This window comes from Uranotaenia lowii, chromosome 3, assembly GCF_029784155.1.
Source record: "Uranotaenia lowii strain MFRU-FL chromosome 3, ASM2978415v1, whole genome shotgun sequence".
Classification (NCBI taxonomy): domain Eukaryota; kingdom Metazoa; phylum Arthropoda; class Insecta; order Diptera; family Culicidae; genus Uranotaenia; species Uranotaenia lowii.
This window is the reverse complement of record NC_073693.1, coordinates 361,744,550-361,760,624: the sequence shown is the minus strand read 5'-3', so window position 1 is coordinate 361,760,624 and position 16,075 is coordinate 361,744,550. Positions and strand designations below refer to the sequence as shown.

The window sequence follows — 16,075 nt, the reverse complement described above, 5'->3', positions numbered from 1 at the left end:
TTCAACTAAACCCATGATTAAAAAAAACAATATTTACCTACAATAATAACATGGTTACAATCCAAAACTAAACCATTTTTTAACATGGATAAAGGGTGATACGGTCAAAATTTGGTCAAGGGAAAACGCGTGTAAATCGGTGAAATCGTTTATTTAAAAAATCAAATTAAATTTCTTTTTCAAGTTTAATTAGTATAAAATTCAGGAGAAATATTCAGTTAGGCTTCCGCTTTTCCAAATCCGAATTGCCGGGCCTTACGCTTAACCCCTGCCATCAGATTTTGTTCAGCCACCTTGTTCACCTTCTTCGCCGCAGAAAGCCAGTTTGCCTTGAACTGCTGCTCGTCCTTAGCAGTTTTTTTGGTCTTCTTTAGGTTCCGCTTGACAATAGCCCAGTATTTCTCAATTGGGCGGAGCTCTGGCGTGTTCTTGTCCTTGGGAACCACTTCTTGTACCACTCCATGGCCTTTTTACCGTTATGGCAAGATGCCAAATCCGGCCAAAACAGTACGGAACAACCGTGTTTCTTCAGGAAAGGCAGCAGACGTTTATTCAAACACTCTTTCACGTAAATTTCTTGGTTGACAGTCCCGGAAGCTATGAAAATGCTGCTTTTCAAGCCACAGGTACAGATGGCTTGCCAAACCAGATATTTATTCGCGAACTTTGACAGTTTCATGTACTTGAAAATATCTGCTACCTTTCCCCTTTCTTTTGCCGTATAAAACTCCTGTCCCGGAAGCTACTTGTAGTCGGCTTTGACGTAGGTTTCGTCGTCCATTACCACGCAGTCAAACTTCGTCAGCATCGTCGTGTACAGCCTCGGGGATCGCGCTTTGGTATCGTATTGTGGCATCTCGGAGAGAGAGGTTAGAGTTTCGCTTTAAACTACCGGCAACTCTCTTTGTCATCTCAGCGGCTTCCGGTTTTCGATTTCCCCCCGATCCAGACTTCCTGGCTGTCGACAAACGTTCTCCAAACACTTTAATTACATTTGTAACGGTTGATTTGGCAACTTTTAGCGATTTTGCCAGCTTTGCGTGCGAGTTGCTCGGATTTTCGCGATGCGCGAGCAAAATTTTGATACGCTGCTCCTCTTCCTTGGACGGCATTTTGACAACTGAGGAGTGAATTCCAAAATCAAAATAGGATCAACATTCTTCACACACACACACACACACACACACACACCTTCAAAATGAGGGGTGTTCAGGTTTTTTAAACGCAAAATTGAAAGAAATAAGTCAAGTTGATATTGACCAAATTTTGACCGTATCACCCTTTATACGGCACGGTATCACTGCAGCTGTGCACATATATTATTTGACACCACCTAACACTGGAAGGTTGATAAATGGTTTTGCCTAAATTGCTGCGAATTCCATCCACAAAATCATTGGTTTCCAATATTTATCCTCACTATTTATACTTTTCTTCAAAACGAACCGTACTGCCAAATTTTCTGCATGTCAAACCATCCAAGAAAAAAACTCTTCCTATAGCACCTGAAACATATGTAGGTAGGTACTTTGAGAATGTGTCACGTTCATTACTCCACCCAACCAGGCATTTGTTTTCTTCGGACACTTCCACCGGTCACTTATTGAAACATTTTCCACTAGTTTTGGCTTGAATTCCTAGTTCAAATTAAATTTCAAATCAATTGTTGATGCAGGAAAAGAAAAAAACGCGTGCATCGCCAAAATGTCATGGCTTACTTTTACATTAGGGGAAAATGTTCCAAAATGCGCCTAGTGGGTTAAATGCGCCTACGGCCATTTGACGAAATGGCTGACAAGACAACATATCTAATCAATGCATTTTGAGGGTGATACGCTTTGAATATAAGGCAAAAAAGAATTTTATGATTTTACAAACTCAAAAAATATTAAAAATACATACAAGGTTTCGATACCTTTTGATGTAACATTTTGACTTTTAAAAATTATACGTAAAGAAGCACAAAACAAAAACTAGAATTGTTTTTGTATCTTGAACTTAAAAAGAAAAACAAATTTAAGCTTTTATGGAGGTTTAATAATGATTATACGGTGGAATAAGAGAGTGTTTTTATCTGCCCCCATCGTATTTGTAAAATGCCTCCATCCTAGAATAACAGGTTAATTAGAATAAATAAATTATTTTTATCATTGAAACTTCAAATCCTAGCTCTGGTTAACATCTTAAGAGAGAATTGAAGATCTCAAAAAAGATTTGATAAGGTTTTTCTTATGGATGAATTGCCTTCATAGTATGGAAACCCTAACTTTTGTATTATTCTCTAAAATTATAAAAGACATGGATTTTTATAAAAGTATAGCTTTGTCGTACGGAAGTACGACTTTATAGCAGTTTCAATGAAATTATACGGAAATATTGCCCAAAAACATGAATTTTGTTCAAAACATTAATAGGCGCATTTAGCCCGCACGGTTTGAGGTTCGGCATTTTAGACAACATTTATAATAAAATCGTTTTTTAGAAAACGTAAAGAAATTTTAACATAAAATATACTCCAATGTGAAAACAGATGCCTGCACACTAGACTGCCCCAAATTTGTATGGGAAATTCAAAACCTGTGAAATGTTATACGCTGCAGGCTAAAATTGATCCTAGGCCTAGTACTAGATCTCATGCCAAATTTGGGCCAGATCGGATCACGGGAAGGGGTCGCTCAACGAGCCTGAAGTTTGTATGGGATTTTGAGACATTTTGTTCGGGAGAAACATGAAAAACAAGTTTTTCAGCAATAACTTTGGTTCCCGTCGGCGGATTTCTTTCAAAAACGGGTTTTCTTAAAGCCTAAACTATGAAAAACATTTCATCCGAAGACTGCATATCGATAAGAGTTAAGACAAAAAAGTTATTAGGCTTCCAAAATGGGCTAACTTTTTTAAGGATGGTATTCATCACTGTAAATGAGTCGGGGCGGTCGAACTCATTGACGCCTCATTAGCAGTGATGAATACCACCGTAAAAAAAGTTAGCCCATTTTGGAAGTCCAATAACTTTTTTGTCTTAACTCTTATCGATATGCAGTCTTCGGATGAAATGTTTTTCATAATATAGGCTTTAAGAAAACCTGTTTTTAAAAGAAATCGGCCGACGAGAACCAAAGTTATTGATGAAAAACTGGTTTTTCATGTTTCTCCCGAACAAAATGTCTCTAAATCCCATACAAACTTCAGGCTCGTTGAGCGACCCCTTCCCGTGATCCGATCTGGCCCAAATTTGGCATGAGATCTTGTACTATGCCTAGGATCAATTTTAGTCTGCAGCGCATAACTTTTACAAAAGTCGGGTCATTTGGGGCACTCTACTGCACACGTGTCTATAGTTTTGTACACAATTCGATGTAATATTTGACTAAATCAGTATTCTGCTTAATAGGCGCACACAACCCTTATATTCTGACTACCAGTTTATAAATGCTGGTGTTAAAAAGAAAACGCCTTTTTGTATACCTACTTATAAGGATGTAAAATTTTAAATGTAGTTCCCTTTAAATAATACGAATTTGGATCCAAACGCTTTTTAAAGTAGTACCTTCAATACCTTATTTACGTTCAATATTCTTTCGGTCTTTAGGAAATTTCAAACCCTTTGACTAACTTAACTTGAATTTCATTTGAAATCTGGTATATAATGAAATGTTTTTCCTAGTTCAAAAATAGAAAACAAGTGAACGGGTATGAAAGATGTAAAGATTTTAGAATCTTTATTCGAAAGTTCATTGTATGAATTCGTTCCACATTGTAAATTCCGAGGAGAATTCTGAGTTGATATTTAGAAATTCAACATTATTTCTCGAAAAAAGGTTTCAAAGCATGAACATTTAGTTGAATCTATTGGTAACACGAAATGACACGTTTTAAATATCTTGGGAAAGACATATAAAATGAAATAATCAATTATGAAACACATGCTAATATGAAATATCTTTCACCCGAATACATTGTTACTAGAAATTGAACAAAATTTTTTAGGCGTGAAGTGTCATTGCAAAAAGACAAATAAAATTAGGTAATCCTGAGAAAATCTTGTTGACAGTTCCATTAGCGTCTGTTGGTTTATTTCTGTTCTTAAATATTTTTTTCGACTTATGCGTAATGTTTTCGGATCAAATCAAATTTAAAGGCACATTAACAAGTACCAAGCGAAGTTTCGTAACAAAACGAAGTCCTTTTAGGACCTTTTTGGATTTTCAGACCAGCATCAACAACTAAGATCAATTAACGAATCAACCGACTCAAGTTCGGTTATTTTATGTCCGAGCACATACCATTTTCGGCTACGAAACCAGTTATTCATATTAAGTAGGTAACGTCTCAAAAAACCGCCGGTGATTTCACGAGGTGCTGATAACGGGTCATTAAATAAAAACAAAAATACAATACACCCATCATACTGACCTTGCGGATCCAAGTCCAGGATTGGCAGACTTGAGCAATGTACATACATACATACAGACATATTTGGTACACAACAACATTATTGCATAAATCATTCGTGAACTCATCAAAAAGTGCTAACAAGGTGGCGCACAGTGATTTAGGACAAACTCGCGGTACAAATATTTTCGATTGAATATTGGTGGTTTCGTGTTGGCGAAAGAAACTGTCCGGGGAAGTACCTAAAAATGATGGATCGTCGTCACGTTCCCGGAAAACAATAATGTGTCAAGGCTCTTTTCTTTCTTCAAGCTCACTGTGCAACCGCTGATTATTCCCGCGATTTTTCGCTCAAGGATTTTTTTCCTGCAGTCAATGAATTGGAAAAGCAAACTTACCAAAAGCGTACCTTAGCAATTTTGGGTCACTAGAACTGCAATTTAATGATCCACCTTTTAACCGTTAAGGTAAAAGGAGGATCCTACACGGAAAAAAATTGAGTGGTTATCCCAAAGATGTTGTCATGATAATTTTACGATTTCAGCGCTATAGTATTTTCAACCACGAAAAGTATAACATCGATTTTGTAATAGTGCGCATGAAACATTATTAAAATTACTATGTACACACTTAATCTTTTCTCCTGTGGTCGGAACGATATCGTCCTGTATTTTCAACAGCTGAAATTACAGGACGATTTCAGGACAGAAAAATCGCTCAGGAAAACAACTGTCAAACTGTCCTGTAAATTCGAAACGGTTTCCTACTATGGTCTTCTAAAACCTCCTGTAAGCTCGAGACGGTTCCTTTCCGCGATTTATAGGGGATTCTGTTTTTTCCGCAATTCCCTTTAGTATTCAATCTTAAATTAAAGGTGTTCCTTGTATATGAAAAAAAACAATGTTTCATTTTTTCACACACAAATTGATTTATTTTCACAATCTTTTTTAGCACACAACACAAATTGATACTTAAAAATTCTATGCACTCGACTCGAAAAACGCTTTTCCTTATCCATTAGGCTGAAGAAATTGTTCAATCGGATCGGGGGAGGCAGTCCGGGAGGTCGTTGGTGATTCCCCAAAGGTGTTGAAAATCGGCTAAACAAGCGCTGTACGTTTGTCTCGGTGCTACTGAGACATTCTGTTGAAACCCTAGGGCCGGGTGGTGAAGAAGCCGGTGAAACGATCGCTTTAGGCAACGAAATTATCTGCGGGGCAAAGTTTCGTTAATTTTGTATGGGCCAACAGATTAGACAACTGCAACTTACCGAATCTCATCCGGATGATGCATACGACACGGCTGATGGAACCGGAGATGCCTTTTACGTGGCTCCCGTTGGGTTTGTCTTTAATCGCGGATAAAATTGTTTAAACACAGTTTCAACAGCAACGAACGGTAACAGCAAAAGAAACAACGGACTGAACTCTTTCGCGGGTTTTACTTCTAAGTACCAGTAAGAAAGAGAAAGAAATCCGGTTGTTTTTTTTAATACAGGAGTGCAAGAGAAAGAAAATTTGACAAGAAATGTGTCTACTGGGATTCAGGAGCACATCTGTCCTGAATTCACAGAGTTAGTTCGAGTTCCTGTGTACTCGTAGAAATGTCATCCTCAATTTCAGGAAAAATAAAGTGTCACGAAATTCGGGTGCGTTTTCGTGCGAATTTCGTGAAAATTGAGCAGTTGCCCTGTGGTTCGGAGAATCATGGTCCCGAGCGGAATAAATGCAATCTTAGTGTCTACCCTATTTTCGATAACTCTCAATGTTTGTTGTCGAAAATATTATGGTCATGATAATTTCATCATAATTTCTATTACAAACATTCTTGTTGTTTATTTTTATTAAGGATCATTAATCATCAAACCCGTGAGTAAACAAACAAATTTTGAGCTGCTTTCAAGTTTCATAACTTTGAAAATCTTTCCAGATCATCGGGAGAACACACTAACATTGACGGACGTGTGCCGGAAGTGTAAATTTTAATGTTTTTAATCATGTAATAATGCATGCATGGCAATAAACAAACAAACATACATAGTAATTTTACTATTTAAATCAAGCTCCTCGATCCTCCTAATCTTTATCATAACACATTCTAGTTTCATCATGAAACATATCAATTTTACTAGGCACGAAGTAAAACAATGCATCATTTCATTGACAATTTTACTAAAAACGCAATCGAATTTACTATGCGCAGCCAAATTGAGCAAATGGTAAAATAGCTATGCGTAAGGTATTATAAACAACAAAACATATTTGACTCAAAAATATGGTTGCCTCTTGTTAATTTAAACCACGGATTTAGTAGTTTTACTATGCTTTTTTTTGTGTGTAGAAAAGTTTTGACATAAGTACTAGGTACAGGGTGGCAATGGATGTATGGAAAATAAAAAATCATAGATTTACAAAAATCTACCATTTACATTTAAAAGTGGTCCAAATAATTTACCTGTGCGAAATTTGTTAGCTCAATGGGACTTACCTCATGCCACTAAAAATTTTGATAAATAAAATGACAATAAAATAACTAAAATGACAAAAATGAAAAAAAATAACAAAAAAAAAAAACAATTTCTAGTTTTACCAATTCTGATCTGAAAGCTTTGTTTTGACACACGATTTCAACATAATTAAAAGTATCCACAATGTATAGCAATAAAGACGGGGAATTCCCAGCTTCAGCATAACTGAATGCAGTCCGGGAAAATACGCACAATCGACCAGAAACCTGATCTTCGACGCCCAACGAAGACGGTGCCGGTGCGTTGATACAGATATGAAGCTAGTCGTAAATGGATCAGCTGTTTTTATACGGGACAAAAGCCAGACGAGCCAAACTCAAGGCTCCGAGTCTTGTGCGCTGCTCCCGAACTAGGGCCAATCCGATAAGCAGGAAGCAGCGCTGATTAATTTCAAACTGGGAGTATAAAAGATAGATCGCGACCGGGAGTAAACAACAAACACAATCCAGAAACGCGAGCAGGACAAACAGTTCGGTGCTTCAAAGTCGAAACAAGTATTAGAAAAAAACCAAAACTTTCAAAAATGAAATCTTTTGTGGCCGGTGCCCTCCTTGTGAGTTTGATTGCCGCCGTTAACAGCGCGCCTCAGTTCAATTTCGGAGGATCGGGATCGGCAGCGAACGCCCAGTCGCAATCGTTCGGTCAAGGATCCGGTCATCTGGGAGGACATGGTCATGGCGGTCATGGCGGTGGTCACGGTGGTGGATTCTTTTCGGGATCGGCCGCTAACGCTCAGTCACAGTCGTTCACGCAAGGCGGCGGTCATGGCCATCATGGCGGCGGTGGACTGTCCGGATCGGCTGCCTCGGCCGGATCTCAATCGTTCACCCAGGGAGGTGGTTTCGGTGGACACGGACACGGTGGCATCAGTGGATCGACTGCCGGAGCCCAGAGCTTCAGCCAGGGTGCCGGCGGCTTCGGTTGGCCAGGGATCGGTGGATTTTCCGGCTCCGCGGCCAACGCGGGATCGCAGACATTCAGTGGTTGAGTTATCTAGTCAATAGTGTTAAAATAAATTAAAAAAAAAACCAATACCATGATTCCTTGTTAAAAAACTTCGAAAATGTGATCAGATATTGCTTTAAAATTTAATAACTGCACTGAGCAAAACAGAAATAACTTAACCCTTTTTCTTGATTAAAAGATGATTGATTATCGTCAGTTTTAGTCAAGCAAATTCAACAAAATGTTTAAAAGATTTATTTAAGATCCCTCTCCTTCCAGCGGATAGATTAGAGAAGGGAGGGGGCATCTATACGAAAAAAGTGTCGAATATCGTCCAATCCAGGGGGATAGCATCCCTATCATTTGTCTTTGAATTTTACAACCATCAATGTTTAGGGCCCAACTTTTTTGAGTCTCAAACAAACCTGACATTTGACTGATAAGGACCCGAACTAAATGTCAAAGGCTAGAGAAGTATGGTTGATATCATTCTGGTTCTTCCTTGGTTGAAATTTTGACATTTTCAACTCAGTACCGCTTTGAGAGGAAATCATTTTGAACGTCTCTCCCGATGCATAGAAAAAAGGGAAGAATATAACCAGGTTACCACCCCCTGGTCCTATCCGATAGTTCTTATCGCTTTAGCTAAAAGATACAGTTATTGCCTCCACTTTGGTAGTTAAATGCTGTTTTTCAAGTTTTATACAATCACTTAATAATGTGTACTAGCTCATTTACCCGGCCTTACTCAAGTTTTCTAAAAAGTTTGAATCCATATAAAAATTTTCACATTTCAATAATTTTCTTGCAACTGTACCTTTTTTATAAACAATTTTCCCAAAACATGTTATATTCCCCGTTCAGATGTTCTGGGCACGTACTACGGGGTACGAAAAACACGTGCTTCGATCCATCCAAGTATCATTGTAAAGATCAATGCAAAGTCAGCCTATCGACTTAGCTTCTTCTAGACAATGATACGGTGCGGGACAAATGGTCTAGTGCGGCAAGAAGTTTTCTCAAATCAGGCTCTAGGCTCATTTTCAACACCTTTCATGCTTCCTAATCTAATCTATCCGTCTATAATTTTCATTACTATCATTTGATATTTTCCCTATTAGAATGTATAGTTCACCGAAATGCCATTAATCATTCAATTAAATAGCAAAAAATGTAAACAACAACGACATAGCCGAGTTCTTACTACTCACGAAAAATCAGCTTTTCCATCGACGCAGAATGTCGCTATCTTAAGCCCGAACAATTGGATATTCTTTCACTTAGTTAGATGCTACGTGAATGATCCATTCAGAGTTACGTGAATATCACAAAGAAATCACCAAACCCGTCTAAGGGTGTGCACGATGAAATTGCCACACTATGAAATTGCTCTAACTTTTTAACCGTTGGGGTAGAATTTCATAAAAATTTGGGTGGATGTAGTTCAAAGTTCATTGTTTACATCCTGCAAGTTTTAAAGTCCTGCACACAAAGCTTTCGAGACTCCACTTAGAAAAAATACTTTGTTACTTTCGATTAGCAAAAAGGGTTGCAAAGCAAAGACGGCTGCTTTCCAAAAAGAACAGCGGCTGTCAAAATCAGTTTTCGCTAAAATCAAGCAGAACTAGCTTTTTGCTATCGTGTTAGTTAACTAACAAAATGCTTCATCATGGACGACGAAACATATGTGAAGGCCGACTTCAAACAGATCCCCTGCCATCTGTTTAATTTGCGAATAAATTCATGGTTTTGCAAGCCATCTGCACGTGCGGAAAGCGGAGTGCACCTTCCGTGACCCAGGACACGATGAACGGACAGGTGTACAGTACATGAAAGAGTGCCTCCAGAAGCGGCTGCTTCCTCTCCTTAAGGCCCACAACGACCCAACAATCTTCTGGGCGGATTTGGCCTCATGCCATACTTCAAGGACGTGCTGAAGTGGTATGCGGACAATAAGGTCAATTTCGTGCCGAAAATGTTCAACCCTCCCAACACTCCGGAGCACCACCCCATCGAGAAGCACTGGGCGATTATCCTTAAACGACCTAAGGTAGTGACGACAGTCGAGAAACTGAAGAAAGTATGAGTTTACATGCAAAAAACGGTTGATTCACAGGTTGTGAAGAATCTTATGGCCGGGGTTAAGGCAAAGGTGCAGGTGGACTGTAAATAAAATACAAGTAAAATGAAGTTTAATAGTCTGTATTTTGACCGCATACAACCAAGTGAATTTCACGTAAAGATTAAGTGATTTTCTATTAATTTTTAGATGCTTCACGTGAATCGATAAAAAATGAGCACCTACGTGAAAATCCAGGTGAATTTAACGTTTCCTTTTCGGCTGAGTGTACGATGTTTTACATATTTGGTAGGAATTAGCTACGTTTTTTTTGGTAGTTTGGCACAATGCCATAACTAAAGAAGAGTTTAATTTTCTTATACTCAACAAAGATTGTAAACAAATTTTAGGTCCATAAAAAAAATCGTTTCAAAAAACTTAATTTTAACATCTTTGTATTGTAACTCAAGTTGCAGCTCTTATTTGAGGGAGGTGGCATCTGAATGATGTTGAAATTAGGTTAAAAAAGTAAAATGTTACAAAATTAAGCATTGAACGTTGTAGCAAAATACAATTGGTCAACACTCAACTTGTTGATAATAAAATTTTTAACTCATATTTAAATTCAAACTTTCTCTGAATATTCAACTCAGGAATAAAGAAGTGTAACGCACATTTTTACCGTTTTCGATGCTTTGTAGCTAGCGAGGACTAAAATTCATTATAAATCATCGTTATTTTGATTGTGAAAGCTGGGGTACACAAAGTTGGCAAAATTAGAGGATCGTTACCGAAATGGCGATAAAAAGTTTCAAAATGCAAAACTTGAAGAAAAGTTGCTCTGCTAATCTCTTCCTTACCATGAACATAAGTTTAACAGAAATACTACAAAAATAGTCTGTAAACTGTTCCGATTTACCCAATTTTACGGTACTTTTACTAAAATAGAAACCTTACAGGCAAATTTTCATTTCAAAGCATTAATCTAGAATCTTATATCTGTTATTTGTAAGAAAACGTGAGCATCAACAGGTTTCCCAATGGCAGATCCAATTACCTTAACGACAGTAAAACGATCTTGAAAATGAATCAGAATTTTAAATTCGAATGTCAAATTTCTGTTGACTTCCGCTAGAAGAAATTGGGGAAACAATCAGGTCTAGAACCGGTTTCAGGTCGGGCAGACCTTCTAGCGCCGGAAACCTTTTTTTTGGGTTCACTGTAACTTCCTCATGATGTGTTCATGCTACGGTGCTCCTCCATCTAATCGACCCACCAGATCACTTCAACAGCTAAACAAGACGTTATTAATCCATCCGAGCGATAGAAATTCGATGCTTTCTTTTTTAATGGCTCCAAACGAGATCGTCAACTGGGCAGCAGTTAATCCATAGCCCCGGGTCGTTTAGAACTTGTCTTTCAGCATCGCTTATCGGACATCTTTCATCTTGGTGTTCCCCCCATTAATCATGTTTTACGCACCTCTCAGCTCGTTCGTTTGTAGAGTTGTTTGGATTTTCGTGATTCTTTTTTCTTCAATTTTTACTTGCCAAGTGGCAGATCGGATTCAAGATTTGCATCCCCTAGGGTTATCCCACATCGTAGGTAATTTACACATATCTGCTGAAAGGATAAACAGGACGTAAGATTGTTTACTTGTAATTCCCCCGACCTAAATGGGGCAATTCAAAGTCATATAAGAATCAATAAAAATAAACCACCGTCCGTATGTTGTACGTATTATGTCATGAAAAACAATTAAGTGTGAAACCAACTGGACAACGCAACCCTATTCAAAACTGGATTTTTCTTGGCTCGAAGAGGTGTTTTTTTGTTTCCTTTTGGCGGTGTGTTCGGGGTTTCCCAAACGAGTTTACGTGGTTTTTTTACTGCTGCTGTTCTGGGTTATAAAATTCAGGCTATATTGTTTGTAATGTAAGTAAGGTCAATTGTTAAACCACAAATGTGGTGGTTAGAATAACAAATCAAGACTAGGATTAGGTCAAGAATCTTGACTCAAGATTGATAAACTAAGTCCAAACATCTCGTTATGGTTAGAGGCAAATCCAGTCTATTCAGATTCAGAACGAGGAAAATGTTTCTCATGGTGAACCGGAGGGCTTGAAAAGATAGGCAGTTCACGATGTAATCTCGATGTAATAAACATATTTAACTTATGCTATCCGCGAACACGAGAAATTGAGATATGTGGATATAAGGTGAAAGCTCCACCCAATTTAAGTTTAATTTTTGCAAAACCATGGCATCTGATAGCTCTCAATTTTTGGTAACCCTTACTTTTTTTCGCAACTGATAGAGAATCAAATGAGGATCATTTCATCAGAAAATTTCAATGATCTTAAAGCAATAGCTTTCTTGTTAAAATAATATTTCTGAAACTTGGACGGAAAATTCGCAGTGTTGCCAGTTTCTTTTCATGAAAAAAAGAATGCTCTGTTGGGGGCGTTATAACTATTTTGTCGCTACTTACATCGCCGAACGACAGTCTTCGGCAAAGTTGTAGACAGAGAATTTTCCGGTAAGCTTCATATTATATTTGAATTCATTTGCATTGTGTGAGAGCAAGTTCACCGGTGTTGGGAAAAAGTGGTAGAAATTTTGACACAAACGGCACATTTTGAAAATTTCGCCATGCAAAAACATATTCAAGATCTGTGGCCTTCTAGTCTTTTTACAACACGTGTTGTATTTTCGCATGCTGTGATGCAAAAATAGCAATATTTCTATCACATACGGCTGAAATAGAAACAGTGTTGCAAAAAAATACAACGCCCCAAGATCTTGAAAACATTTTTGCATGGTAAAATTTTCAAAATGTAAAAATTTCTTCCACTTTTTCCCAACACCAGTGAACTTGCTCTGAGAACAAAATATTAAAGAAAACCCAATTTTTGCGTTTTTCCATACACAATTTCAAATAATAACCCGGATACCTAAATCTCATTTTAAAAATCGTCTGTTGTTAGTTTTAACCAAAAGGAAACTTTATATGCTACTGGGTTTTTGAAATCCGTAAAAAGTTTCAAAACGTCACACTCTTATGTACAGTCGGTAAACTTTCATTATTAAACACCTGGGTTCGCATTTCATGATAACTTTCGTTAAAAATAACAACGATTATGCCGTTTAGAAATGTATTTCAAAAATCGGAAGCGAGTAACGGCTGATTTGAAAAACTGTCATCGATTGTCTATGGGACTTCAGTGCGAAAATTTCACTGTGTGGAAGTTATTTGCACAGGAAGCTAAAGATATAGGCGCAATTTGCGCAATAATACTTGAAAAATATTCATGTAATGTTCATAACATTTTTGAAACAAGTATGATTTGAAGAGCAACGATGATTTACTTTAATAGATGACTTTTCCTATAAATACTACATCAATTCAAAATACGACAAAACGAAAGCAAATTTCAAATAAATTTCATCAAATTCGACAAAATAGATTTTTTTGGTACTGAAATGCTTCTCCCTTCTTCAAACGGGGCTTTCCATAGAAAATAAGTAATGTTCGTCAAAATTGAATGAAAGGAAGTTTTGACAAAAACAAATCAATTATTTGACTGTTGGCTCCTCTCTTTATGAAAAAAGGAACTTTCTGGTAAAATCAACCACAGATTTTGATATAACCTGATGATTTTGAATAATGCATCTCATGCAAAAATCAATTTAAATACGAATCTACTATTGTACTTGCTTACATCGAAGTTGCGTAACGAAAAAGTTAAGAAATTGTAGATGAAAATAAACAAACATTGATACCGATTTTTTTTTTAATTCAGGTTAAAACGAAGTTTACCAGGTCAGCTAGTTGTTTGTATATTTAAACAATTTTTAAAGAAAAAGTTTCGTAAGTAGGCCTTGGCCGAGTGTGGTCGCGTTTATTTTTTCCTCTTTGGATATTTTCGTTTGCGTGTTTTTGTGAAGAGAAAATTTATTGATCGAAACAAATCATCGAGTTTTTGAAAGTTTTTTTTTTATCAGGAAAAGATGAACGTCAGTGTGTAATAGTAGATTCCAGTAGAAAATTAGAAATCGGTCAGTTCTCTTGAACGTTTTGTTTTTATTTCTGGAGTGAATTCGCCGCCTTTCCGGAAGGAGTATGATTTGGATTTTACAGTTTTTTTAAACGAAGAATATTGAAACGGTGTGCCAATCTTCATAGAAGAATGTGAAACGGAAAACTTTTATAAAAATGAAATTTCATCAGCCAAAGTTCCCCGCAACGTGGTAGTGTTTTTTGGGCTGTTTTTGTGTACATTTTCCATCAGACCCGAAGCTTTTCGCAGCTTGTTTTGACTATGCAGACTGTCGAGAAAGTGATCGTAAAAAAATGTTCGCGCTGGAAATTATTTGAAGAAAGAGTGAAGAAATGGCGATATGGTGATATTCAAATTAAATTGATATAGTTTTCTGATATTCGAAGGATACCTGAAACACAGCTGTCACGAAGCTATGTATTTTCTACGTACTTTGAAAATTTTGATTTTCTTAATGAATAAACATTAAATAGCTTAAATCATTATTGGGGATTAGTGGGTGGATTGGACAGGTCATCAAACGATCGGAAAGCTGATATACAATGGATTGTGGGCCGGAGTATCTCGGCAAATTTTGAATCATGAGTTCATCTTAAATCTGGACGCATTAAAACGGGTCTATCCATCTATTCCATTTTATACATTTCTTTGCAACGAAAAAAAAGTTGACGACCGCCTGTAAATCACCTGTAAATCATACTTGAGGTTTCTAAAAAGTTCAATTCAAATTCTGGTGTACCAAAATTGCCGTTGTTTTTTTTTTGGGAACCACATCTAGGATCACCGCGAGATTGTGGTGGAATCATCTTCCGATTTATTTTTCGCAAACGAAACGAAGAGTTGCACGACCGAAAGGCAAGAAACCGGTGAAGAATTGGGATGGTTATTTGGATGGACGGAGGCCAGCTTATTATTGACTGTGATGGTGGGTGTTGGTGAAGGAGGTGAACATGAGTGATACGAGCAGCATAGCCGGCCGGTGCTGCTCTACTGATGGCATCGATGGCGACGCCATCTACAACAACGCCGACGACAACGACGACGACGTTGCGGAAAGCAGTCATACGAAATTTAACTGATGTATAAATACGCGTACCCGGTTCTAGTTCGGTATCATTGTTAAGCAAAAGTTCTTAGGGTACGAAAGGAATCCCACAGTATCATCACAGTACAGGATGAAGTCCTTCGTTTGCGTCGCTGCTTTGGCCTCGGTTCTGGCTCTGGCCAACTGTGCCCCTTACGGTAATTTGAGAAAAATGTGAGACCTTGGAAACCGATCAGAGAATAATCGATTTTTAATTATTACAGTACTGGTGCTGGAAGAAGCTCCTCTGATTCGTGTGGTTCGTAATGTAGGTGCCATCGGAGGATCGGGCAGTGCTGCTAATGCTGGAGCCCAATCCTTCAACGCTGGAGGAGGTTTCCCAGGATTCGGAGGTGGACTGTCCGGATCGGCTGCTAATGCCGGTTCTCAATCATTCACTCAGGGAGGATTCGGAGGATTCGGCGGACTTTCTGGATCAGCTGCCAATGCTGGAACTCAATCCTTCACCCAGGGTGGTCATGGAGGCGGTCTGTCTGGCAGCGCTGCTAATGCCGGTTCCCAGTCGTTCACCCAGGGAGGTGGTTTCCCAGGATTCGGAGGTGGTCTTTCCGGATCTTCTGCTAGCGCCGGTGCCCAATCCTTCACCCAGGGAGGTGGATTTGGAGGATTCGGAGGACAGAGTGGCTCGGCTGCCACTGCTGGGACTCAATCATTCACTGCTGGAGGACATGGTGGTGGTCTGTCCGGAAGTGCTGCCAATGCCGGAGCTCAATCCTTCACCCAGGGAGCCGGTGGTCACCCAATCGGAGTCCACTAAATGATACTGAAAACGGAACGGTCAAATTTCCGCGGAAAAAAACTTACGGAAACGAATGGAACCCTCGTGCAGGAACTCATATTCTCACCAGTCGAACCTTCAAATACCGTTGAACGAGTCATTTTCGTTTAAGAAATGACAGTACGGTGAACTCTTGTGATGATAAATGTTAACAGTATTCATATGATAGAAATGCAATAATACTAAAAAAAACATTGAACCAAACAAA

The 16,075-nt window shown here is 38.2% G+C and overlaps 2 protein-coding genes across 2 annotated transcripts; both read left to right on the top strand.

Annotated features, from left to right (window-relative positions):
* Positions 1-7,337: 7,337 nt before the first annotated feature.
* LOC129758295 (holotricin-3-like) lies at positions 7,338-7,951 on the top strand. The gene has a single exon (XM_055755774.1). It carries the CDS (start codon positions 7,443-7,445, stop codon positions 7,905-7,907), a length of 465 nt encoding a protein of 154 aa, XP_055611749.1. The 5' UTR covers positions 7,338-7,442; the 3' UTR covers positions 7,908-7,951.
* A 7,124-nt stretch (positions 7,952-15,075) lies between these two features.
* LOC129757348 (uncharacterized) lies at positions 15,076-16,075 on the top strand. The gene is made up of 2 exons (XM_055754544.1): positions 15,076-15,226; positions 15,293-16,075. The coding sequence occupies exons 1-2, from the start codon at positions 15,160-15,162 to the stop codon at positions 15,844-15,846; spliced, it is 621 nt and encodes a 206-aa protein (XP_055610519.1). The 5' UTR covers positions 15,076-15,159; the 3' UTR covers positions 15,847-16,075.

What these genes read in the sequence shown, in the direction of transcription:
- LOC129757348 (XM_055754544.1), top strand. Translation starts at nt 15,160, where the DNA reads ATGAAGTCCTTCGTTTGCGTCGCTGCTTTGGCCTCGGTTCTGGCTCTG. An exon ending in GGCCAACTGTGCCCCTTACG is followed by an intron (nt 15,227 to 15,292) that starts GTAATTTGAGAA and finishes TAATTATTACAG; the next exon opens with TACTGGTGCTGGAAGAAGCT.
- LOC129758295 (XM_055755774.1), top strand. Translation starts at nt 7,443, where the DNA reads ATGAAATCTTTTGTGGCCGGTGCCCTCCTTGTGAGTTTGATTGCCGCC.